Source organism: Symphodus melops (genome assembly GCF_947650265.1).
Source record: "Symphodus melops genome assembly, chromosome: 16".
Taxonomy (NCBI): Eukaryota; Metazoa; Chordata; class Actinopteri; order Labriformes; family Labridae; genus Symphodus; species Symphodus melops.
Genome location: NC_136706.1, coordinates 23627013 through 23647723, shown reverse-complemented (window position 1 = coordinate 23647723; position 20711 = coordinate 23627013). Strand labels below are relative to the sequence as shown.

General features: G+C 48.2%; 2 protein-coding genes and 1 long non-coding RNA gene across 3 annotated transcripts; 1 reads left to right on the top strand and 2 right to left on the bottom strand.

Moving 5' to 3' along the window:
• The first annotated feature begins 1327 nt into the window (after window positions 1–1327).
• Window positions 1328–20536, top strand: LOC306837208. Its single transcript, XR_013780889.1, has 2 exons — window positions 1328–1464; window positions 19451–20536. It is a non-coding gene; the product is annotated as an uncharacterized lncRNA (long non-coding RNA).
• On the bottom strand, window positions 1458–8019 carry prrc1 (proline-rich coiled-coil 1). Its single transcript, XM_079364762.1, has 9 exons — window positions 7892–8019; window positions 6895–7030; window positions 6165–6569; window positions 5941–6086; window positions 5735–5837; window positions 4259–4422; window positions 3340–3443; window positions 3075–3177; window positions 1458–2982 (listed from the first exon to the last, which is right to left on the bottom strand). Exons 2-9 carry the CDS (start codon window positions 6989–6991, stop codon window positions 2773–2775), a joined length of 1332 nt encoding a protein of 443 aa, XP_079220888.1. The 5' UTR covers window positions 6992–7030; window positions 7892–8019; the 3' UTR covers window positions 1458–2772.
• On the bottom strand, window positions 9373–17298 carry LOC306837183 (long-chain fatty acid transport protein 6). Its single transcript, XM_079364741.1, has 10 exons — window positions 16692–17298; window positions 14412–14615; window positions 13983–14141; window positions 13428–13552; window positions 12782–12976; window positions 12314–12404; window positions 12041–12239; window positions 11661–11758; window positions 11362–11492; window positions 9373–11267 (listed from the first exon to the last, which is right to left on the bottom strand). The coding sequence occupies exons 1-10, from the start codon at window positions 17167–17169 to the stop codon at window positions 11091–11093; spliced, it is 1857 nt and encodes a 618-aa protein (XP_079220867.1). The 5' UTR covers window positions 17170–17298; the 3' UTR covers window positions 9373–11090.
• Window positions 20537–20711: the final 175 nt, after the last annotated feature.

Below are 20711 nucleotides of genomic sequence, written 5' to 3'. Positions count from 1 at the left end.
GCAACATTAAAGGAGCAGCATGTAGCTCCGCCCCCTGGTGTTTAAAATGTGTACTGCAGTCTAAACTCTAATCATCACAGAGAGCTGTCTCCCCCCTTCCTCTCACACAGGTCTGCATGTGGTGGACTCTGTAGCTTCAGTGTTTAGCCAGCTCTGCATGTGGTGGACACTGTAGCTTCAGTGTTTAGCCAGCTCTGCATGTGGTGGACACTGTAGCTTCAGTGTTTAGCCAGCTCTGCATGTGGTGGACACTGTAGCTTCAGTGTTTAGCCAGCTCTGCATGTGGTGGACACTGTAGCTTCAGTTTAGCCAGCTCTGCATGTGGTGGACACTGTAGCTTCAGTGTTTAGCCAGCTCTGCATGTGGTGGACACTGTAGCTTCAGTGTTTAGCCAGCTCTGCATGTAGAGACACTGTAGCTTCAGTGTTTAGCCAGCTCTGCATGTGGTGCACACTGTAGCTTCAGTGTTTAGCCAGCTCTGCATGGGTCTGTAAAGCTTTCTGCGTTCTAACCTCTCTCCATGTTTCAAAAGCATCTCCAACATTGATCCTAGTTTGAGCACATTTAAACCCAGAACTGTGACAAACATTCACCTTTATTGGCAAAAACAAAACTCTGCATCATTGATAGAAAAGCAGCATTAGACAGTGATTTGTTTTATTTGTGTAAAAGGCACATTTAAAGGACACTAAAAGACAGAAATCAAACAACAAGCTACCGTTAGCATCCTGCTACATGAACTCAAAGCTGCGTTAAAAAAAAAAAGTTGGCAATGATTTATCAATAAAACAAACAGGAATCAACAAAAGTGATTTTTTAAAAACTAAAACAGAAAATAAAAATCCACTGGCGGTCTGGACTGTGTCCCAGCTGCAAACTGAGTCGATGGTTTGAAGTTTTAACTTTTTTAAATGAAGACTGAACGTGGCCTGAATACTTCATCGTGTGGTTAAGATGTTCGTTACCTTAAATCAGAGTCTCAAAACACACAGCAGTAATTAAAGCAGCTCGGCGTGGAGCGTTATTTCATCTGGTGAGTAAAATACATTAATTATTTATGAGTTTTTTTTGTTTTAAAGGTGAAATAATAAAACATCAAAGGCAGGGTTGGTCATTTTCATAAACTCGCATGATTTTGAATTAGCATTAGCCACGCCCCCCCCCCTCTGTGCTCCCTCTAAAGCCACGCCCTCCCCAAAGCCACACCCCTCCCCCAGTGCTCACTCTAAAGCCACGCCCCCTCCCCCAGTGCTCCCTCTAAAGCCACACCCTCCCCCAAAGCCACGCCCCTCCCCCAGTGCTCCCTCTAAAGCCACACCCCCTCCCCCTCTAAAGCCACGCCCCCAGTGCTCCCTCTAAAGCCACGCCCCCTCACTGTCCCTCCATAAGGTGACCTCAGCTCATCTCTTCACTGTGTAACAACGACGTCGTCTCTCGTCTCATTCAGCGGTCAGTAAACTCTCAGTATAAACTCCGTCATCAGTGACGAGCTTCGAGTGTGAGCGAGAGCACAAGCAGGGAGACAGGGAGGCTGTGATTGGTTCATCAGAGAGCAGGGAGGCTGTGATTGGTTCATCAGAGAGCAGGGAGACAGGGAGGCTGTGATTGGTTCATCAGAGAGCAGGGAGACAGGGAGGCTGTGATTGGTTCATCAGAGAGCAGGGAGGCCTGTGATTGGTTCATCAGAGAGCAGGGAGACAGGGAGGCTGTGATTGGTTCATCAGAGAGCAGGGAGACAGGGAGGCTGTGATTGGTTCATCAGAGAGCAGGGAGACAGGGAGGCTGTGATTGGTTCATCAGATTGGTACCTCGTGGCAGACATTGGTTGAAGTTTTTACAGACTTACAAACTGATACAGATGATGGATTTACTTTGCTCCTTTTTCAGAGAACCTGAGTTATTAATGTCAGTCAGGACCTAAAGACAGTTTCAACCAGGATCTTAAAAAGTGTTTCTGGAGGGAAATGACCGACCCTGCCTTTAATCACAAACTTAATGCTGTTTTTTAACTTGGAGCGGCTCGGTGGAGGAAAACTTTGTGACATCTTTTCTTTGGTCCCTCAAACTGATTTTTTTTTAAAGTGTAAAGATTCATTAAATAGTTCTGACAGTCATTGAACGCCACAGTAACCGAGAGGAGACCACGACCACAAATACCACAAATCCTCGACCACCCGAAAACAACCTTCCTGCTCCAACTGAGGCCGTGACACCGATGATGACGTGCAGAAACAGACGATCACCGAAACCTGACCCAGAGGAGACCTTCACAAAGTGGTCTGCAGACCGGTCTTGAGACCAGGACAGATTTGGAGGAGACTCTGAAGTAAAATACGGATCCAGAGGGATAAAGATAAATCTCTGCGTGGCGTCTCCGGCTCTTCTACATTTTGAATTTTAAGCCGATTAAATTAAACGCACGTTCAAGTATTTGTGTTTTTTTTCCAGAACTTCTTCAGTTGGGGGAAAAGTCGGGAGGGAATCTGTGCAGCAGCAAACAGCTGGGACACAAGCCGAGGCTGTTTCCACACGCGTGTTACGGGTTTGGATGTTACACGAGGAGTAATAATCTTTAACGGAGGATCAGCTGATGGTTACGGCGGCGGCGTTCCTCTCAGGTGAAGAGTCGCCGACTGGCTGGAACGTCGTTGAAGAAAAGCTTGTTCGGCTTTTCACAGGACGGATGAGGAGCGGCGAGGAAACCTCACTGTCCAATCAGCTGGTTCCTCCTCCTCTCGCCCCAGTATGAGACCCAAACCGGGACCCGGGGCCTCACATAGTCCTGGGGGGCAGCTGCTGTTTGTAGAGACCGGCGAGAGCTCGGGCGGCGCTCCGGATCATGTGACCCTGGCTCATCCCCGTCATGGCCGCGTGCCAGTCCGTCCTGTTGATGTTGGGAACGCAGCGCTCCAAAACCTCGCCCACCGTGACGATCAGACCCGACCAGCGCAGGCTGTAATCAGGGGGGGTCAGGGACTGGGCCTGCAGGGGGGGGGGGGGACGAGGCTGTTTACACACTTCTTGAACACACACACACACACACACACACACACACACACACACACACACGTCACCTGTTGGATGTGATCCAGAGCCACAGGAGTCGCCTGAGTGAAGACCTCGATGCGGATGTTGTGACCCGGGTCCTCCAGGATCAGACAGCCCAGATCGAACCACCTGCAGGGAGGAGAGAGACCAGGGTCTGTAAAAGGACCTGCACAGCCCACACATGTGGAGTCACGTAGACCTGGATCCTGTGTGTGTGTGTGTGTGTGTGTGTGTGTGTGTGTGTGTGTGTGTGTGTGTGTGTGTGTGTCTCAGTTTTGTTTTTCTTCTCACTTGTCAGGAAACAGTTCAGCTATGAAGTTTTCCAGGGAGACCACCGGCTGCTTCTCGTGGATCACACCCGCCCGCCGCAGGCTGTCAATGCGCTCCTGAGCCCCCTGCACACACACACACACACACACACACACACACACACACACACACACACACACACACACACACACACACACACACACACACACACACACACACACACACACACACACACACACACACACACACACACACACACACACACACACACACACACACACACACACACACACACACACACACCTTGTACGTGACTGAAACACAAATCACTGTAACTCAGTTCAACACAGCAGGTTTCCTTCATGTCTGATCAGAGGAAGAGAGCAGCTCTCTGATTGGCTGATTGATCACAGAGGAAGAGAGCAGCTCTCTGATTGGCTGATTGATCACAGAGGAAGAGGGCAGCTCTCTGATTGGCTGATTGATCACAGAGGAAGAGAGCAGCTCTCTGATTGGTCCTTTAAAAGTAAACCAGAGAAACGCTGCTGCAGAGACTCGACAGGTGAGCGGGCGCCGCTCTGAGACAGATGACTGCGTTCACGTTGAAAAGGACAAAAGGAAGCAGGACAGTCGCTCCCCTGAGGGTTAGAGTCATAAAAAGGGGCGTGGCTCCACGAACTTCCTGCGTGTTCAGTATTCAGACGCACACCTCTGACTGAAACCGTTTTTATTGAGACGTCTGTTCGGCGCTCTTTGTCTCGAGTGAGCAAATTAACAAGTCACATATTTGCCAAGCGTTCGTCCTTGAAGCTCTCCCGTTAAAAAAACATAAATCTCAACCTCCGTGTTCCAGAAACTTCCCCTCGGCACGCGGCAGACGAGCAGAACGTGAGAGCGTCCTCTCCGCCTGTGACGTGGATCGCTCCAGCAGTGAACTGACCTTGACCCCGGCGGCGTATCCCACAGGCTGGGGGGCGATGTTGGACTGACCGGGCTCTCCGGTCACCAAGGCCATCCCAAACACCTCCTGGAAGGCGTCTCTGACCGCCGCTACCGTCATCTCTTTATCTGAGGTCACCACGATGTCCACGTCCCCTCCGGAGCCTGCAGAGGAACCACACGCACACGTTAACCACACGCACACGTTAACCACACACGTTGGACCCAAGTCATCGTGCACTTCTTTCAGAGCGCCGTGCACGAACTCTTCTCACGGTGTGAGGTACCGAGAGCGGCCGACCTTCACCTGACCGCTCAGGAAGCCTTTCTGTGAAGAGACAGCACACGTTTTATCCGATGCTTTTATTCTGAAGGGCCGTTACTCGCAGGTGGTCTTCGCTGTCTTTTGAGGTTCCTGCTAACCTGGTTCTGATTTCTGCGGAGCGTCGAGCAGCGTCAGAGACGTAAACCAGACGTCTGACATCCGAACATGTTGCACTAAGGACCAAGATACATTTAGCTGAATTTAAAAATCCTGCAGTTCCTGGAGTGTCCACTAGAGGCTGGCTGCAGTACCTGGAGTGTCCACTAGAGGCTGGCTGCAGTTCCTGGAGTGTCCACTAGAGGCTGGCTGCAGTTCCTGGAGTGTCCACTAGAGGCTGGCTGCAGTTCCTGGAGTGTCCACTAGAGGCTGGCTGCAGTTCCTGGAGTGTCCACTAGAGGCTGGCTGCAGTACCTGGAGTGTCCACTAGAGGCTGGCTGCAGTACCTGGAGTGTCCACTAGAGGCTGGCTGCAGTTCCTGGAGTGTCCACTAGAGGCTGGCTGCAGCAGCACAGGAAGTCACATACACACCCATTCAAACAGCCTGTTTTTACAGCAGACATGAACATGTTTACAGCCTGCTTCAAAAAACCAAATAGGTGTGATTAGCTCATGTCTCCATCCACACACACTGTACGGGGGGGAATGTTTTGATGACTCAGCAGTTTTGATTGGATGAAGGATCAGAGTTATTCACAATAAGGCGTGTAGCTGAGCTGATTGACAGGTGGGCGTGGCCTCAGCTCCAGCTCTGTCTACGGTTTTGAACGCTTCAGGAAGTAACATCGACTGTGGTCAGAACTTTCTGGCGTTTCGAACAGATGGAACTCAGCGATCGACCACGTTGATGCCTTGAAGGGATCCGAGTCCACCTGCACACAACATCTGGATCATCCCGTCTCCCGACTTCATGCAGCACTCTGTGCACACGCACGTGAAATAAAGCCTTATAGAAACAGCTGTAAACAAAAATGAATTAAAAAGCTTTCTGCAGGGTACGACGCCCAGATGCCCCGCCCACTTTTTTAAAGCTTCTGACTCTGAATTTTTAATGAGGGCGATGCAACACGTGCAGGTATTTGATGCAAGAATTTCAAATCGTGTCACGAATGGAAAAAATACAAAAGTGAGACAGAAATCTGGATCCGGACTCACGCATGTAGGGCGCCATGCCCGGGTCCAGAGTGGTGATCATGGACTCCACAGAGTGTTTGGTTTTGTCCAGGACCGACTTCACCACCTGGTTCCCGGCGACCCCCTGAGAAAAGAGACGAGCTGAAGTCACTTCACACGATGGTTAAACGTGGAACTGAGGTGTGTGAAGAAACGAAGCGCGGCTCCTCTTCGTGGTCGTGCGTCACCTTGAAGAAGCCCCAGATGCCTCCTCCGGCGGTGGCGTCCGCAGACGCTCTGGGATCTTCCTGCTCCTCGGGGAAGGTGATGGGGGACCCAGCTTCTATCCCCCCCGTCATGGCAGGCTGCTGAACGAGGGGGTTCGAAACCACACCTGGATGACATGGTGAGACCGGTTAGGATGGTCGGGGGGGGGGCAGGTTTAAACCACTTGAGACCAGCTGTCTCTCACCTGGCATGGCGGTCGGACTGGAGAACGTCGGCATCAGGGGCGTCTGTGGGGTCCGCCCAGCGTGCCCCCGTGTGATGTCATATCCTGCACTCATGGAGAAGCCTGACATCATGGGGCCCACAGGTGGGGGGGACATGCTGGTCGCCATGGGGGGAGGAGGTCTGAAGGTGGAGGCCAGGGGGGGCACGGAGGGGGAGGCGGGGAAAGGAGAGCCGCTGGTGAAGGGGGAGGAGAGTGAGGAGGGAGGGGGGAACTGGGAGGGGGGAGGGCTGCTGAAAGCTGAGAGGGAGGGGCCAGTGGGGAATGGGCTGCTGAAAGCTGAGGGGGAGGGGCCAGTGGGGATGGCGGGCGAGGATAAGGGGGGGATGGAGCTGGTGACAGGGAGGGACGGAGGACTGGACAGACCTGAAACAAAAACAAAACATGTTCAAGAAATGGACTTGAGCTTGTTTAGTCCTGACCTCACAGGGTCCAGACCTCACAGGGTCCAGACCTCAGAGTCCAGACCTCACAGGGTCCAGACCTCAGACCTCACAGGGTCCTGACCTCACAGGGTCCAGAGACCCTCTGAGGTCTGGACCCTGTGAGGTCAGGACCTTCATTCTCACAGGATCCTGACCTCAGAGGGTCCTGACCTCACAGGGTCCAGACCTCAGAGTCCAGACCTCACAGGGTCCAGACCTCAGACCTCACAGGGTCCTGACCTGTCAAAGAGATCCTCCTGTCCTACCTGTGGCCATGGGGGGGCTGCTGACTGCAGCAGCCTCAGTGGGAGGAGGAGAAGGACTCCCAGGAGGCGTAGTCTCAATTCCGCTCTCTTCCATCATCTTCCTGGATTTATGTTTTCACTTGAACCCAGAACAGAGCTGCAACAGAAACCAGGTGAAGATCAGTCGGGGGGGGGGGGGGGGGGGAACTGCACCTTATACAGCTTAAGATGAAGAAGAAGAAGTCCAGCCCGGGCTTAGAGACCATTCAGTCCTCCAAAGCAGGTCAGTCCAGTCCTGAGGAAATCCTCCAGAACTCAGTCTAAGTGTTCAACACTTCTCAACTCCACATGAAAAGCCCCACATCTGACTCCTCTCTGTTTTCATCTGAAACACCTTTTAATAAACACTCAGTTGTTTTTGTGTTCCTACATTTTAACGGATATTTCCCCCATTTGCATCAAGTTCTGTATAATTACAAACATGTTCTTTTGAACTGTCCTGCATCCCGCCCTCATGTCCCCCTGAGATGAGCCTGTGATGACGGACTTCCATAGAAAAGCATCACTGTGTGTTAACTGGACCCCAAAGCTCCCTGAAGCCTACGCTCAGGGTGAAGCTGACCCTTCAAGCTGTTCTTTATCAGGTATCAGGTCTTTATCAGTCCCTGGTGAAGGATTAGATTTGACAGGACTCTGCAGAGGATGTTGTGTCAGCCAGGCTGAGATAAGCAGAGTAGTATTAACTTGCACTTTGACCCCTGGAGTCTCTGATTGGTCCTTTGTGACACTAAACAACACAGCTGTCTTTACTCCGTGAAAGTGTTTGTAGTTTAAAGGTGAGCTTAGCTTCACCTGAGTCCTGTCCACGTGTACAAACACACCGAGCTCGAGCCCAGGTGAAACATCTAGAAACATCTTTGTCTCCTGTCTCAGGATGTCTCAGCTGTCAGTGAGTGTTAGTATCCCTGCTTTCTTTAGAACAACGAAACAATAATAAAACAAAAGGCTCCTTACTCACCCGCTAGCTGGACTAGCTCAGGACTAACATGAACAAACCACCGGCGCGCTCTGATGACGTCATGTGTTGCCACGTCTGCTCAGCTGTCGTCGCTCCGCCCATTACCGGGAGAGACCGGACACACCGTTAAAGTTTATCAATCCTTAAATAAATCACGTAATGATGACGTCACATTATGATCATATTTAACGTTTTGTGGAACTCCTCGCTGTGTTTAATCACAGCAGGATTTTATAACGGTTGCTGTGGAGACGGCCTGTTGCTATGGAGACCCCCTCCCGACTCCAACTGCTACAGCTGTTATTAATATGAGCGTTATTATGAGCATATATTTATATTAAAGTGAGAGCTGCTCAATTTAGACCTATATAATCCGTCCTCCCCGTTTCCTGTTTAAATGTTCCGAACTTAAAGGGGACGTGTTATTAAAAAAAATCCACTTTTACAGTTAAACTGTACCGAGGGTACCTGTGTCAATCAACCCACACAATTTGAAATAAATCCATCCAGTCCTTGTTTGTGGTCTGCAGAAGTCTGACCACATAGAGAAAAATGCTTTGTTTTAAATGTTCTCAGTTTGTGACATCACAAGTTGGATTCTGGGAAGAAAATCTCCTTCCCTTCCGCTGGTATCTCCACCCATGAAGTCCACCTCCAGAGCAAAACTTTCTCACAGGTTCCCCATTTTTACTGTCTTTACAGAGGAGGGATGTCTACCTGTAAAAACTCAGGGGGCGGGGCTTATTGCATTTAAAGAGACACACACACCAAACGGAGCATTCTGAGAGAGCTGGTTTCTCCAGGGTCACATCCTCTGCTGCTTGATTCATGTTGTATTTGGACCAAAGCTCAGATACACAGATGATTCATTTAGATCGCAGGGGGCGCTGTTTGAAAAGAGGGAGATAATATGTCCTCTTTAAAAATTAGATTCAAGGCCAGATTCGTGAAGCCGACCTCAAATTCTAATCAAACATCTCCAGCTGATTCAAGCCAGTTTAACCTGCAGAAAATGATAAGAAAAGGTGAACAACAGGGCTCCTCTAGGCTACATTATACAACAGATGCCACTTTTCCCAAATGAAATGTTTATGTTGGAAAAGTTCTTCAAAATAAAAAAAAACTCGACAAAGAAATGATCTACCCACAGACCTAAAACCAAACAATGAACAGGGCAGCTGTCAGATATCCCAAAATCAATCACTGCACATACTCAACCACAGCTTCCCCATCACTGAGTTTCATTTGAGGCATAGTTTCTTCATTAAACATGAACCCTCTCCAAATATAGGCTGACTGTATTAAAAGCTGAACTTGCAGCTTGGGGGCCCTCTAGTGGCTGCAGGGGGTCTTACATGCATCTGCGCAGAAACGGCCCTGATGTTTATCACGATGACGTGTGCTGCTGCTGCTGCCCTCTTGGCCTCTTATGTGAAAGAGATCCTGAAACCTGCTTAAAGAAATGATACACAACAAGAGTCTAATTTGTCAAATGCATTTTATTGCAAAATGTGTCATTTAATTAGTTTCCTCTTAAAAAGCCAGCACAGTGTTAACCTTCACCTTTAATTTGATTCAGCATGAACGTGGTAAAAGTTCTGTTCTTTAAAGGCTCCGATATGAATAAGATGATTTATTTATACACAAAACATAATCCATGAGTTGAACGCATATTTTAGATTTGATATATGGCGACGAGATGCCCAAAACAAGTCAGGGTCAACATAAATATATTTTATGTTTACAGCAGTGTTAACACGTCTACAGTAAGTTCTTACTTTTCTTTTCACAAATAAAACTGAAGGTCTATATCACAATCACGTACAAACTAAATAAAACACTGTTCAGTTATTTTTGAACGTTGAGATGAAGCAGGATGAAATGCTGAGGGAGTCGAGGTGGAGGGGGGGTGGGGGGGGCTGGACTGTATTATTTACAGTCTATGTTAGAGGCCATGCAGGAGCTTTAACAGTTTGGGTTTGGTTAGATCACATCCACCAGCAGGCAAAGAAAAGGTTCCAGAAATTAATTCAGGGTTTGTTAGAAAACTACATAAAAACATGGATGAGGCAAAATACCTGTGTCATATTCTCTATGTCCAGCAGAGCGCCCCCCTCTGGTTGTAAACTGAAGTCGCATTTATTCCCTCAGTAAACATTTTCCTAACGAGTGAGTACAAGATGTTTGCTAAGTGAATCATGGTCCCAGTTATATTCAAGGAGACCAGAAAGAGGGGGCGGAGTCAGAGGCCAGGCTACCAGTGACTGACATGTAGCTAACACAGCAACCTGAAAAACGTCTCACTTAGCGTTTGGCTGAACTTTAAGATTCAGCACAGAGTCAAACTGCAGCAATCCAGCTTTAAAAAAACCCAAGACAAACTGTGTAAAAAGGTAACGTCAGACAACGAGACGGTTAAAAACATCAAATAACCTTCAGGGAAGTTGTTAGTAATGATGCTGCAGCTGGACTGAAGATTTTTATGAATTAACCAAGCAGCAATCGCCGGTGTTTAAAATCCTGCAGTTCCTGGAGTGTCCACTAGAGGCTGGCTGCAGCAGCACAGGAAGTCACATACACACCCATTCAAACAGCCTGTTTTTACAGCAGACATGAACATGTTTACAGAGAGAGAGAGGGAGAGAGGGAGAGAGAGAGAGAGAGAGAGAGAGAGAGAGAGAGACAGAGAGAGAGAGAGAGAGAGAGAGAGAGAGACAGAGAGAGAGAGAGAGAGAGAGACAGAGAGAGAGAGAGAGAGACAGAGAGAGAGAGAGAGAGAAACTCGGGCGGAACAACATCCATCAACAACGCGACCAGCGTCCCAAGTCGTCTTGATTTAAGGCAGTACATCCTGGTTCACTTGAGGGTGTAATCAACACGTTGTTACCATGGCAACCAGTCAACCACGTAAGAGGCGTAATAATGTTTAATGCTGTCATAAAATATGATAAATCTCTGCTGCAAAGGACAACAAGACATCATCAACTCGAGCTGGACGTCTGGGTCCAGGTCCAGGTCCAGGTCCAGGTCCAGGTGAGTTCAGTATATTATAAAAGGAGATCTCTCTTTATATAAAGACTTTAAAGTCAGGTATAAATGTGTTAAATAAAAGGTGAGAACAGGAGCGTTAGATCCCTCCCTCTTTAGCTTATCTTTCTGCGTCCTGACGACGAGCGCCAGGAGTCCTGCGTCCACACGTTTATAATTTGATGTTTCCTGAGACGACGTCCTCGTACAGAGACGCGCTCAGGAGGACATAATCCTTCTGGGAGACGTCTAAAAAGTACAGAGAATCCTGAGTGACGTCCGGATTAAAACCCTCCTGGACCAGCTTCACCTTCTGCTGCTTGAACGTCTCGGTCACATCCAGAGCGCTCTGAACACACACACACACACACACACACACACACAGGGGTTCAGATACGTCTCTCATCTTAAACACACAGGTCATCATTTCATGCTGGACTCACCTGGACTCGGAGGAACCACGGCCAGGCGTACGCAGGAAGAGTTTCAACTAAGTGGTTGTAAAGTTGAACTCCGTCCAGTTTCTGATCGGGTTTAAGGACGACTGCAGCCATTCCTGCTCGACCTTCAAAACCTGGAGAGAGAGAGAGAGAGAGAGAGAGAGAGAGAGAGAGAGAGAGAGAGAGAGAGAGAGAGAAACTCAAGTGAAGTGAAGTGTGTCGTCCTTGTCGAGTCCAGCTCAACTTTAAATCCATGAAGTCTAAAACCCTGGAAGAGCTCAGACTCATGAGCTCGCACAGACCTGGAACTGAGACTCCGTAGACGTTCGCCTCCTGGATGAAATCCAGAACTCCTAAAACCTCGGACACCTCAGTGGTGGAGACGTTTTCTCCTTTCCACCTGCAGGACGCACAGACACAAAGACATTTAGCACAAGGTCAGGAGGTCAAGAGGTCGGATTTGAACCTGGAGGAGCAGGCCGCTCGCACTAACCCACGAGGTCCGGGCTACCAGCACGCCATATCTATCAAACATGGCCGCAGCACAATTTCTTCTGCACTCACGGTACTTTGTTTAATGTTTAATGAATCTCTTCAGAGAGTCACCGACCAATCAAAACGCTGCAAACACTCCACCTTCACCTGCTGAGCTTCACACTCTCACATTCTGACACGAGCGCACCTGAAGGTGTCTCCGACGCGGTCGCTGAAGTACAGGAACTCTCTGTGGTCGGTGAACAGCAGGTCTCCCGTGTTGAAATAAACGTCTCCGGCTTTGAAAACGTCTCTGAGCAGCTTCTTCTCCGACTGGCTTTTGTTCCCCGCGTAGCCCAGAAACTGATTCATGGCGGTCAGAGGAGCCACCAGGATCCCCGGCTCTCCTGAGACACACAGAGGACGTGAGCCGACATATTAAAAGGCTCCGACGTGACAGGATGCTCTGGGATTTATTCACCTGTTTGTGCTCGGATGCATCGTCCAGAATCTGCTCGCACCGCCTCGTACGTTTGAGGATCATACTTCAGGAGGTCAAAGGGCATCGAGAGCTGAAAGAGTCAGGACAGGTCAGGCTCTGAGGGAGGTAGAGTTCAATACTTTCAGGATTTAAAATGATTCTACAGACTGTAAAAAAAACGTTTGGACTTTTCGAAAGGAAAAAAAAAAATATGATGGCAAGTCTGCAGTACCCATTTTAAACACTAGGGGTCAGAGCTACAGACTGCTCCTTTAAAGAAAGGTTGATTTCAGTGTGTAACGTCTGCCAACAAACAAACGAGTCATCGACTCTCCGTCAGAAGGTCAGAGAGTCTGATGTTTGATTCTCGGATTTTATTTGATGTACTTTAATCGGCATGAAACCGGTTCTGATTCTGATTTTGGAGGTGGAGAGGAGACGGCGGCCCGACGTGTTTCTGTCTCTCACCTTGTTGAAGTAGCTCGCCCGCCCGATGGCTCCGGCCTCGTCGGTGTAGTTGAGGAACCCGACGCTGGCCTCCGTCAGACCGTAGCCTTCTCTGATCTTGATTTTACCGAAGCGTTTCACAAACTGCTTCCAGACATCCGACCTGAGGCCGCTGCCCGCCGCCAGCCTCACGCGGTGACATCGCTCCTCGGGAACCTGCAGGGAGACGACCACACATCAGTCCCACCTTCAGCACAGCATGGTGTACTTGAAGTAAGCGGCGGTCCCTTTTAGAGTCAAACGACCAGGAAGGCGGAGACGATTTAGGGCGGGGCTAGCTGTGATTGACAAGTCGCTACAACACTGAGGAATTGACCGTGACCTCCATGTTTCTCGGCAGCTCTTGGTTCCGGAAGTTCCCCTGTTCAAATCCTCCTTTGACATTTCACAGAACCCTCGTGTCATTGTGTTTAACCTCGTTACCGTGACAACCAGCCAACCAAATGAAAAGGCAACAGAGTGAGCGTAAGCCACTAACCACGAGGCTCAGAGCCGACCCCCGCACACAGCCTTTTCATTCCCTGCAGCGTGTCATCCAATCAGATGGCAGGACGCTGGTTATGTGTGATTGTGCGTGGAGGGGGGGGGCGATGGCGTGTTTTCTCACCGCGGGATGGTTGACGAGGTATCGGAGCAGCTCTCCGATGTACTGCACCACGGTCACTCGCTGCTTCACACAATCCTTCCAGAACTGACTGGCAGAGAACTTCCTCTTCAGCACGCACGTCGCCCCTGAAAAAGCAGAGAAGAAGAGAGACGAGCCGCCGTGTCACTGAGCGGCTCAAACAGACGGCGTGCGTCCTTACAGGTTATTTATAACCCCAGGAACTTCCTCCTCTTTGTTTTTATATTCTGAGGAAGTCAGAACTCCTCGCAGGCCTGTGAAGGAGGAAGTCCGCCTCCATGAAGGCTTCCTCCTCGCTTTGTGTGTTTGACGTTTTAACGCTCTGAACGCTACGATTCATCTTCCAGGAATTGTGTGTTTGTCAGAGTCGTCGTGTTTCATCGGAGAGAAAACGCTCCAATCATCCGAGTCGTTTCTTCATGAACTCGCTCCGGACGAGTTCGCTGAACGTGACCTTCACGAGCGGCGTCTCCGTCTGACAGCAAGATGGAAGTTGTTGTTTTTTTTTTAAAATAAACTGAAAGTCGTTTTTCTTACCGAGGTGTATGCATCCTCCGAGGGCTAACAGAGACGCAGACATGTGGTAGAGAGGAAGGGTCACGTAGATGATGTCATCAGAAGTGGCTCCACACATGTTTAAGAAGGCCATACTCATGATGGCTTTCAGGTGACCCACACGGGCCGCCTTAGAGAGACCTGGACGGGGAGCGAGAGACCAGAACTTCAGGATTCATCAACATACTGCATGTTTACGACGTTGAGTGGAGACCCATTAAATGATTATTATCTTTTTTTAAACACAGGAAATTGTTCTTTTCTCTCATATCCTGACTCGACCAACTGCAATTTAAAGTTGTATTCAAGACCATTAAAAACCAGAGACCAGAGGGCTCCAAGGCCGAGTCAAGACCAGGACCATAAATGTCCCTGAATCTTCCGTTAGTCATTGTCTGAGCTGATTCTCACCTGTGGTTCCCGAGGTGAAGATGAAGAGAAAGTTGGACATGATGTCGACTTTAGGAAGGTCACTTAAGGTTTCTGCAGACATGTTTTCCACTTTGTCTAATAAAGTCTTGAAGTCGTCACACGGTGACGTGTGATCCACCACCCACACGCTCATGTTGTCCTTCTTCAGCTCAGGCAGGACCTGCGACGCCAAACCCACCAGATCTGCACAAACAGACACAAAGCCTTACTCGATGCTGCACCATCAGCTTCTCTACACGGGTCACATTAAAGAGGAAGTCGTCTCCCTCTCTTTTCAAACGGCGCCCCCTGTGGTCTAAATGAAACATCTGTGTTTCTGTGTTTTGGTCCAAATATAACATGAATGAAGCAGCAGAGGAGGTTTGTGACCCTGCAGAAACCAGCTCTCTCTGAACGCTCTGTTTTAGTGTGTGTGTCTCTTTAAATGCAATAAGCCCCGCCCCCTGAGTTTTCCTGGTAGACAACACTCCTTTGTAGAGAATAAAAATGGCCGACCTACACAACATTTTAGCTCTAGTCTGAAGGTGGAGTCCATGCGTGGAGTTACCAGGGGAGGGGATTCATTTTACCAGAATCCCACTGTGACATCACAAGGGGCGCACATTTGAAACAGAGCATTTTTCTCTGTGTTGTCAGACTTCTGCAGACCACAAACAAAAGGACTGGATGGATTTACCCAAATAAATGTTCAAACAGAAGTGTTTTTTTGTAACAATTCCTTCCTGATTTTATTTCTCTGTAAAGACATTTTAATTTATTTTTTATTCCACGGCTCGGTCATTTCAGTAGCTGGTGTTTGTGTTCTTATTTTCAGACTGTATGGTCGTCTAACCCGACACTCGACTGTGGTTGTGTTCGAGATAACAGCGTCCATGATCATTTACAGACTTTGACATTGAAGGGATTCAGGTAAAAAGTCAATACTATCATATCTTGCTGATTCTGGGCTGCAAACAGGGAAGCGTCGTGCTCTTTGCTCTCTGCCGGTTCACTATCAGAGAGAAACTTTAACTCTACGATAAAGAACGTTACAACAGCTGGAACACCACAATCACTATCACACCCAGGAAGTCTTTATGAATCTGCAGGGGGAAAGTTAGTAAAACTGCTTTTTATAAGGTGGAAATGAGTACTGCAGTCTAAACTCTAATCATCACAGAGAGCTGCCCCCCCCCCTCCTCTCACACAGGTCTGCATGTGGTGGACACTGTAGCTTCAGTGTTTAGCCAGCTCTACACGTAGAGACACTGTAGCTTCAGTGTTTAGCCAGCTCTGCATGTGGTGGACACTGTAGCTTCAGTGTTTAGCCAGCTCTGCATGTGGTGGACACTGCAGCTTCAGTGTTTAGCCAGCTCTGCATGTGGTGGACACTGTAGCTTCAGTGTTTAGCCAGCTCTGCATGTAGAGACACTGTAGCTTCAGTGTTTAGCCAGCTCTGCATGTGGTGGACACTGTAGCTTCAGTGTTTAGCCAGCTCTGCATGGGTCTGTAAAGCTTTCTGCGTTCTAACCTCTCTCCATGTTTCATCTCCAACATTGATCCTAGTTTGAGCAGCTTTCTGCTGCTGGAGCTTATTAGAAACATGCAGAGGCTTTTTAGCTCGGGTACAATCACTTCTATCTGAAGCAGTTCCACTGCCCGCTTCCATCGCTGCAACACCTGTTCACCTGATAACTGCTCTCATATCTGGCAAACCCAGGGGCGTCCAAAACGGCCTTCAAAGCCCCGCCTACCTTCTCTGGTCCAATCAGATCCAGAGCATTCAGGAGCAGAATCTAAAGTTAGAAGGAGGACATACTGGCTGCTGCATTGTTGTCAGAGAAGCTTCAACACAGCAGGTTTCCTTCATGATCACACAGGAAGAGAGCGTCATCATTTCAGGAACAACAGACGTCTCTGATTGGACCTTTAATTTGATCTGTGTAATTATATTTTGTATTTAAGTTCAGTCAACATACAGTTTGCATTTTAAATTGCTTTGACAGATAAGAGGTCAGGACCCTGCCTGAAGTTTTGAGGGGCCCTGAAAAGTTAGTTTTAAACTATCCCACTGAGTGTGTTAGAATGACAAAGACTCTGTAAACAGCACCTTCATGGGTTTTACATCGAAGCCCCTCCCATAACAGTGGGGAGGGGCTGCAGAAAAACATACACTGGATTATTTGAAAGTTGCTCTGCTCAGACTCCAGACTCATAAATCTCAGCACAGCTTTGAAAGTGTTGCGTCACTAAAACGAGGTGAGAGAAAGAGGTGCAAACCTGCGCCGACAAGCAGCGTCTTGGCCCCGCAGCTCTGGACGCAGTGCAGCAGGATCTGAGCTTTAATGTTGACGTTGAGAAAAGCCACCTCACAGCCCAGTTTGCAGAGTCCCAGCCACGCACAAATAAAGTCCGGCTCGTTGAACATCAACAGAGCAACAATGTCTCCTTGTTTCAGGGAGCCCTGCGTCCTGAACGCGTTGGCGAACTGGTTACTCCTCCGGTCCACGTCCCGGTACGTCAGACTCTGCTCTTCGAAGATGATGAAGGCTTTGTTCGGGTTCTTCCTCGCCTGGTAGAGAAAACAGTCGAGGTATGTGATGATCCCCTGCTGCATACGAGCCTGCAGCGTCTTTCTGTACCTCTGGAGCTTCATGTAATAAATCAGATCCACCCAGAAGTAGGGGTAGACCATCCTCTGGTACAGGAGCAGAGCCAGGACTCCTGCTACAGCGCTGCTCAATATTAAACTGATCATCTTTACTTTCAAACACAGCAGCACGGCTCCCAAAAGTTCCGACAGCAGGCTTCAGGAGACCTGCAGTCCGCCTGATAGCTCCCTCATTATGCAATTTCACAGCAGCACACTGACAGCCAATGAGCGATGAGCAACGTGTGTGGATTCAACAGGGCCGTAAGAAAGTGAAGTGGGGCCCCGTGGAGGGACTCAACTCCTCAGGACAACAAGATGTGGACGATTAACTGTCAAAACAAAGGAGCATGACTGTATTGTTTTTAGATAAACACATGCAGCTCTTCATTGAGTCTCTGAGAAGTGAACCGCTGTGTCGTCTGCATACAGAGTGATTCTGTGCAGTGGTTTCTGCTCTGTGTAACAGAGTTTTTATTGTGTTATTCCACTTGCTTATACAATTGTTTATGTTTTTATCATCGCTCAATAGCGCCCCCCCTCAGGTGCAGTATAAATGCACAGTGGTAACCGTAGCGGGTAAGTGGGTGTGTGCAGCACAATGTACAAATATTTTGTATGAAGGTCGTTAGTAGCACTTGTGGTTTCATAAAATCTTCACGTGATGTGTATATATATTTTTTTTTATTAGATTATTGTTTGTTAAAGGTATTTTCTTCGAGATAACGAGTTACCATGACAACGAGCTAGCTAACTCGCCTCGTGTTGAATATTTTTTTACAGTGTGCTGCCCGTGTGCGAGCCAAACAAATGAATGACCAGCATTTATTCTGTTCCCGTTCAGACGGACTTGCCCCGGTAATAAATTGCCACGTGAAGAGACCAGCAAGCCTCCCGCTCTTTACTCTTTACACAACGCAGAGTCGAAGGGTTAACTGAACCAGCCAGATGAGCGCGGTTACATCTGCAGGAGCTCAGAGGTAGCCTATAGTTCGACTTCCTGTTGCAGATGACGTTTACACTCTGCTAACATTTAACGTGTTGCACCAGCTGAGAAAGCTCCAGAGTAAAATACGGTTGTCATTGGTGACGGTGTTGAAAGGTGGGACACCTTCAGTGTGCTCCCCGTGATAGATCACACACCTCAGAAATGTTTTGAAGATATGACTCCTGCTCCTGAGACACTTTTATTAACTACTATTAAACGACCTGATGTTGTAGTTGCCAGATGTCACCACTAGATGTCCCTGTTGTTATCTGACACTCGCTTCAAACTGTGTTCTTTATTTCTCCCCTCATCATGACGCTTCGTCATATTGTACAAACATTCAAGTTTGTGTCAGAGAACAGAAGTTCAGAGACGATCAGACGGAAAACGCTGCTCTCTGATTGGTCACATCAAGTTCAAAGCTGATTTCTGACGCCATGTCGTCTCCATGGTAACCTAACAATGACACAACTTGTTTACATGGAAGGGTTCAGTGTGAACTACAAGAACACGGGTCGAGAACACTTCCCGTGGGACGCCGTGACATCATGGAGCTCGCCGTGTCCTCATAGGGAACTAAAATGAGATAAATTTGATCCGTAAACTTGAGTTTAAAGGTCAGAAATTCACGAGACACCGAACAATTTAAATCAAATTATGTTATTTTATTCAAAAGCATTTGTACCAATGAAGAAAACAAAAAGTCAAAAAGCGTAATAAGACAGAACGTAAAGGTTGAAGTGGCTAAATTATTGACACCATTTTGGAAAACACAGTCGGAAACGATAAAGACAAATTTAAAATGGAGAACTTGACGTGTTTTTGTGACTCAAACATCTTGAGTGATTAAAAACAGATGAAAAGGTTACAGAGAGAAGCTGTACCTGTAGACGACTCAAGTTTCCCACTTTTCAGAATCATTCAGTGCTAACCAGATGCCACACGTGTTCTCGTGTTTAACACACCGGAGCTGATCAAACTATTTACAATATTTTACAAACATTTCAAAAAGGCTCAGAACAGTTTCAGACTGCTGCTGCTCGACGCCGTACAGGAAACAAGAAAGCACAAAAAATACAATCATCAAAGCCACTTTTTCTGACCCGAGTGCAAACCGCTCCCGCTGCAGTTCTTCCAAAAGCCAAAGTCCAGCTTAAGCTTGTGCTTTATGAAACATGACGAGCCCTTTAGGTCGCACATTATTCAATGAGCCACCGTGTTCACGTTGGGTTGATGGAAGAGTTCAGTCTGTGACACGTGGAGTTTGTATCTCATCAGTTCGACTCACTGTGAAGGCAGGGTCGCTCTTTTTTGAAAAACTAGCATGATTATGAAGGTAGAGAACGAGCAGGGAGACAGAGAGGCTGTGATTGGTTCATCAGAGAGCAGGGAGACAGGGAGGCTGTGATTGGTTCATCAGAGAGCAGGGAGACAGGGAGGCCTGTGATTGGTTCATCAGAGAGCAGGGAGACAGGGAGGCTGTGATTGGTTCATCAGAGAGCAGGGAGACAGGGAGGCTGTGATTGGTTCATCAGAGAGCAGGGAGACAGGGAGGCCTGTGATTGGTTCATCAGAGAGCAAGGAGACAGGGAGGCTGTGATTGGTTCATCAGAGAGCAGGGAGACAGGGAGGACTGTGATTGGTTCATCAGAGAGAAGGGAGATAGGGAGGCTGTGATTGGTTCATCAGAGAGCAGGGAGACAGGGAGGCTGTGATTGGTTCATCAGAGAGAAGGGAGATAGGGAGGCTGTGATTGGTTCATCAGAGAGCAGGGAGATAGGGAGGCTGTGATTGGTTCATCAGAGAGCAGGGAGACAGGGAGGCCTGTGATTGGTTCTTCAGAGAGCAGGGAGACAGGGAGGCTGTGATTGGTTCTTCAGAGAGCAGGGAGACAGGGAGGCTGTGATTGGTTCTTCAGAGAGCAGGGAGACAGGGAGGCTGTGATTGGTTCTTCAGAGAGCAGGGAGACAGGGAGGCTGTGATTGGTTCATCAGAGAGCAGGGAGACAGGGAGGCTGTGATTGGTTCTTCAGAGAGCAGGGAGACAAGGAGGCCTGTGATTGGTTCATCAGATTGGTACCTCGTGGCAGACATTGGTTGAAGTTTTTACAGACTTACAAACTGATACAGATGATGGATTTACTTTGTTCCTTTTTCAGAGAACCTGAGTTATTAATTTCAGTCAGGACCTAAAGACACTTTCAACTAAAATCTTATAAGTGTTTCTGGAGGGAAATGACCAACCCTGACTTTAAGTTTAAATACAATACTTAGAAGAGCTTGTGTTGGACCGGTTGTTGATGTTTTATCTGTTTCTATCTGGACCCAGATATCAGTGTGTCTCAGACGTTTACACTCAAAGACAAACATTTACAGATTGTCGGGAACGCTGTTGGTTGGGACTGAGAGAGAAACGTGTTCAGAGGGAGCTGAAGACATGAACTGAATCTGAAAATCATTTCAAACTTCTTTAGTTCTTTGTTTTCTGTGTGGATTAAAGCTGTACGCTGCTGAATCCGTTCAGACGCCTTAGCTTGGAGCTCTCGTGCTTTTTCAACGCTAACACGTAGCGTGAACACAAACACAGAACGATATTACAGCGTTGTGGAATCAATACGAACGTACGAAGACGTGATGGAAGTAAAGGAAACGTCTTTTCAATA